Raw genomic sequence first — 3,643 nt, 5'->3', positions numbered from 1 at the left:
GAGAGTGTGTGTGTGTGTGTGTGTGTGTGAGTGTGTGTGTGAGAGTGTGTGTGTGTGAGTGTGTGTGTGCGTGTGAGTGTGTGTGAGTGTGTGCTGTTCTTCAGCACTGCTGTATTTGTCTGCTGGGTGCTCAGTTATTGTCAGTATGATATCTGTATTTATATCACTGATATCAGTTCTGCTGACAAATATTTCAAATAGCAGCTTGTTACTTAAACCATTTGTTGAATTAATTTTTTTTTTTTTAATTCCTAGGATTTAATTCCTAGGAACTGAGAAATGAGATTTTAAATCTTAAGAGTTTCATTTCATGGTTAAATAAAGTTTTTTTTTTAATAAATAAAAAATCACTTCATTTTACGTTTGATTTCAATTTCTTTATTTTTTTTAGCCCAGCCATGAATATTTGTAGAGATGCAATCCATGTCTTTACTCAGATTACGTGAAAAAATTATTTACATTTGTGTTAATCTAATTTAATTTAATTTCATAATATTTTTTTATTATTTTCACCCCGCATCATTGCTCAAATTATGTGGATTTAATTGAGATGTGTTGAATGTATTTTTCTTCATGTTATTTTGCTCACAGAGATGAGATCCAGTGTTGTGATGACACTGTGTGCGTGTATTTACTCTTTTATGTGAATCTGCTTTGACCTCGATGTTCTGTTCGGGAACTGAGAAGCTTTTAATTGCTTAAAAACATAATTAATATTGACGATAATAAAGCTGATAATTGTATTATTTATTAATAAACAAGCTTGTGTTCTTATGAGATCAGGTATTAGATGGCCTTCTTCACTTTTCTTTGATTTGGGTTTTGGTGAAGAACATGTTAACGAGCAGCAGGTGAAAGAAGAGTCTGAGTTCATAATGAATCATCAACCTCATGAAATCACATGAAAACAGCTGTGAAACTTTGGTTGATCTCTGCTATAATATCACTCAAATGTCTGATATGAGCAGTGCATGTTTTCAGATGATTGTAAGAGCTGATGGATGAAGATGAGCACTAAACCCGTCTCTCTCTCTCTGTCTCTCTCTGTCTGTAGGAGACTCGTCTCTAGTCGGTGAGTTCAGCATGTTTCTTTTCTTCTGCTGATCTTTATAAAGATGTCTTGAGCCACTGAAGGTTGTGAGCGTGACTTTCATGTCAAACTGCATTATTATTCTCTCTTTCTGTTGATGATGCTGTAGCGTAACCACATAAAAACACACAAAACACAAGTGTGCGTGTGTAGCGGTGATGCATTGTATTCTCCCCTCTATCTCTCTCTCTCTCTCTCTCTCTCTCTCTCTCTCTCTCTCTATTCATAATGTCGGCTGTTTGAGACTGTATTGGTTTCGATCAATCATACTCTGCTTAGAGCTGAATGTGTTGACCGCTGCAGTTCTGCTGCCTTTCACTGAAGACATACGAGGCAGAGAAATTAAACGACTGGAGTCTTTTGACTTTCACACTGTGTTATTGACCACGCTCAGCCAAACATCTTCACACAGACACACACACACTCACACACACACACACACACACACTCACACACACACACACACACACACACTCACACACACTCTCTCACACACACACACACGGCTGATGTTTTCTCTGAGTCTTGGCAGATCAGGAGCTGTTTCTAAAGCAGTCATCATGAAAGTCTCAACGCTGCCTCAGTGTCTTTGTGACAGTACTGTATGTTTGAAGATCTGCTAACACATGCACTGGAACTGAATTCACATGCAGGTCAACTTGTGTTTTTAAGCTAGACTCTAAAATGACATTCATAACTATTTGTAAATCTTGGATGCTTTGGAGCGCATAAAATAGACAAATGGTAGATTATTGTTGAAGTGACAAACCGTTCATGTGTAACAGATCATGTTGAAGACATGTTACATCATAAATGGAGAATTTGTCTATATTTTTGAACATTTCAGACAAAAAAAACTTGAAAAACAATCAGGGTTTGCACAGATCTTTGCATGATTGCACGTTTATCTTCATAATAAAAGTCTGAATGGTGTTTACGATTTTGCTGCATACTCGTTACAGAAATTAGTTTGTCCAGATTAGTTTAGGTTAATTGCCTTTTTTTTAGTAATACATGTTATGAACTGAGCATGTTAAAGCACGTGAGTGCTGGAGTACGCAAGCTGAGAAGCTTCAGTCTGTGGCGGGGCTCGTCGACTCTCACGGTCGCTGGTTTTGTGGAGGAAATTCTCCTCGCCGCCGCCGTCTCCTGCTCGAGTGGGATTTCAGAGGCACTCCAGAGGAATTATGGGAGATGTAGTCCACGGAAGTAAAGCATACTCCTGACCAAACGTGCTAAGCCTGAGAGATAAAGAGACAGACAGAGAGGATGTTATCTGGAATACGCTGAAATACTGCAGTGCTGTCAGAAAGAGAGTCAGATGATGTGTGTTTGGAGCAGCAGCCGCTCACATTAATGCTGTTCTGAATGAAGTGTGCTGGATGACACACACACACACACACACACACTCTCTCTTTCACTCAGAACACAACAGGCCAATCAGAAGAGAGGCTCATGAATATTAATTAGACAGGCCAAAATCGACCTGTTCTCAGCAGAGCTCCTGAGAGAGGAGCTGTAAAAATATATTGAGATGGTTTTTGGTACTTATACCGCAAATATATATTCTTAAGGACATCAAAACCAAAAATAAAACTTCAGAAAGGTGTAAAATATGTGACCTTTAAGTCTGACATTTGAAATAATAGTCAGACAAATCAAAACTGTTGAAATTGAACAATTTATTGAACATTTTGACAAACAAATAAAAAAAAATCCACAGTTTTTTTGTTTTGTATCATATTTGATCCATCAGGTTTTATGGCTCATATAGTCTGATATAGTGAGAATATAGTGTGAAAAAACAGCTCAGCTTTGTTCAGACACTCAAATATATGCAATTTGCTGCAGATGCTGATTTTCTATGGACAAAAGTTGAAATTCAGATAGCTTGTGCATCCGTGAGATCTTTGTAACAGTATAGCAGATACTTGACATAAGAGGATATAAATATGAGTCGGTTTGTTTCTGTTTGATGCTGTTAAATCACAGAGAACAGAGATGTTTTAACGGCCCTGTCTCTCTCTCTCGTGTCTGTCTGCTCAGGACGCTGTGATTGTGTTGAATGCGTGTGAATGGAGGAGACTTGATTTTCTCTTTCTTTCATGTGTGTCAGAGCGTTTGCCTTTCTCTCTGTTTCTGTTTCATGTGTGAGAGCGATTATGAGACACAAGGACAGCAGCGCCGCTAATTTCATTACAGACACACAGAAATGAAGAATCCGTTTAATTTCCCTTCCTGACTGTGAATTTACTGCATGTTCAGTCCATTTCCACTGCGTTCAGATGCAAAACAATCAATATCATGAGCAAAATATCAATCTGTCAACTAAACATTGGCGATCAGCTCTGTTTGGAGGAGTTTGTGCTTCATGAAAACACTAATAGTGCTGCAATGTCAGAAACACCTGACGCGCTTCTTCATGCTCATTTAGTCCAGGAGCTTCAGTGTTGGGAACTGCTGCACTAGAGCCTTCAGGGAAATGAAAGCACAGACAGGTGTGTGTGTGTGTGTGTGTGTACATGTGTGTGTGTGTGTGTGTGTGTGTGTGTG

General features: G+C 38.6%; 1 protein-coding gene across 1 annotated transcript in view; it reads left to right on the top strand.

The window, feature by feature from the left end:
- The window catches only part of LOC107732688 (neurexin-2-like), a 351,796-nt gene that overhangs the window by 118,817 nt on the left and 229,336 nt on the right, over positions 1-3,643 (top strand). The window contains exon 6 of the mRNA XM_016544101.1: positions 1,055-1,072. Within this exon, the coding sequence (XP_016399587.1) occupies positions 1,055-1,072 (18 nt within the window). The remainder of the gene's footprint in view (positions 1-1,054; positions 1,073-3,643) is intronic.

This window comes from Sinocyclocheilus rhinocerous, unplaced genomic scaffold, assembly GCF_001515625.1.
Source record: "Sinocyclocheilus rhinocerous isolate Xijiao unplaced genomic scaffold, SAMN03320098_v1.1 scaffold1480, whole genome shotgun sequence".
In the NCBI taxonomy this organism is placed as follows: Eukaryota; Metazoa; Chordata; class Actinopteri; order Cypriniformes; family Cyprinidae; genus Sinocyclocheilus; species Sinocyclocheilus rhinocerous.
Note: the sequence above shows the minus strand (reverse complement) of the source record. Positions and strands in the feature narration are given on the sequence as shown.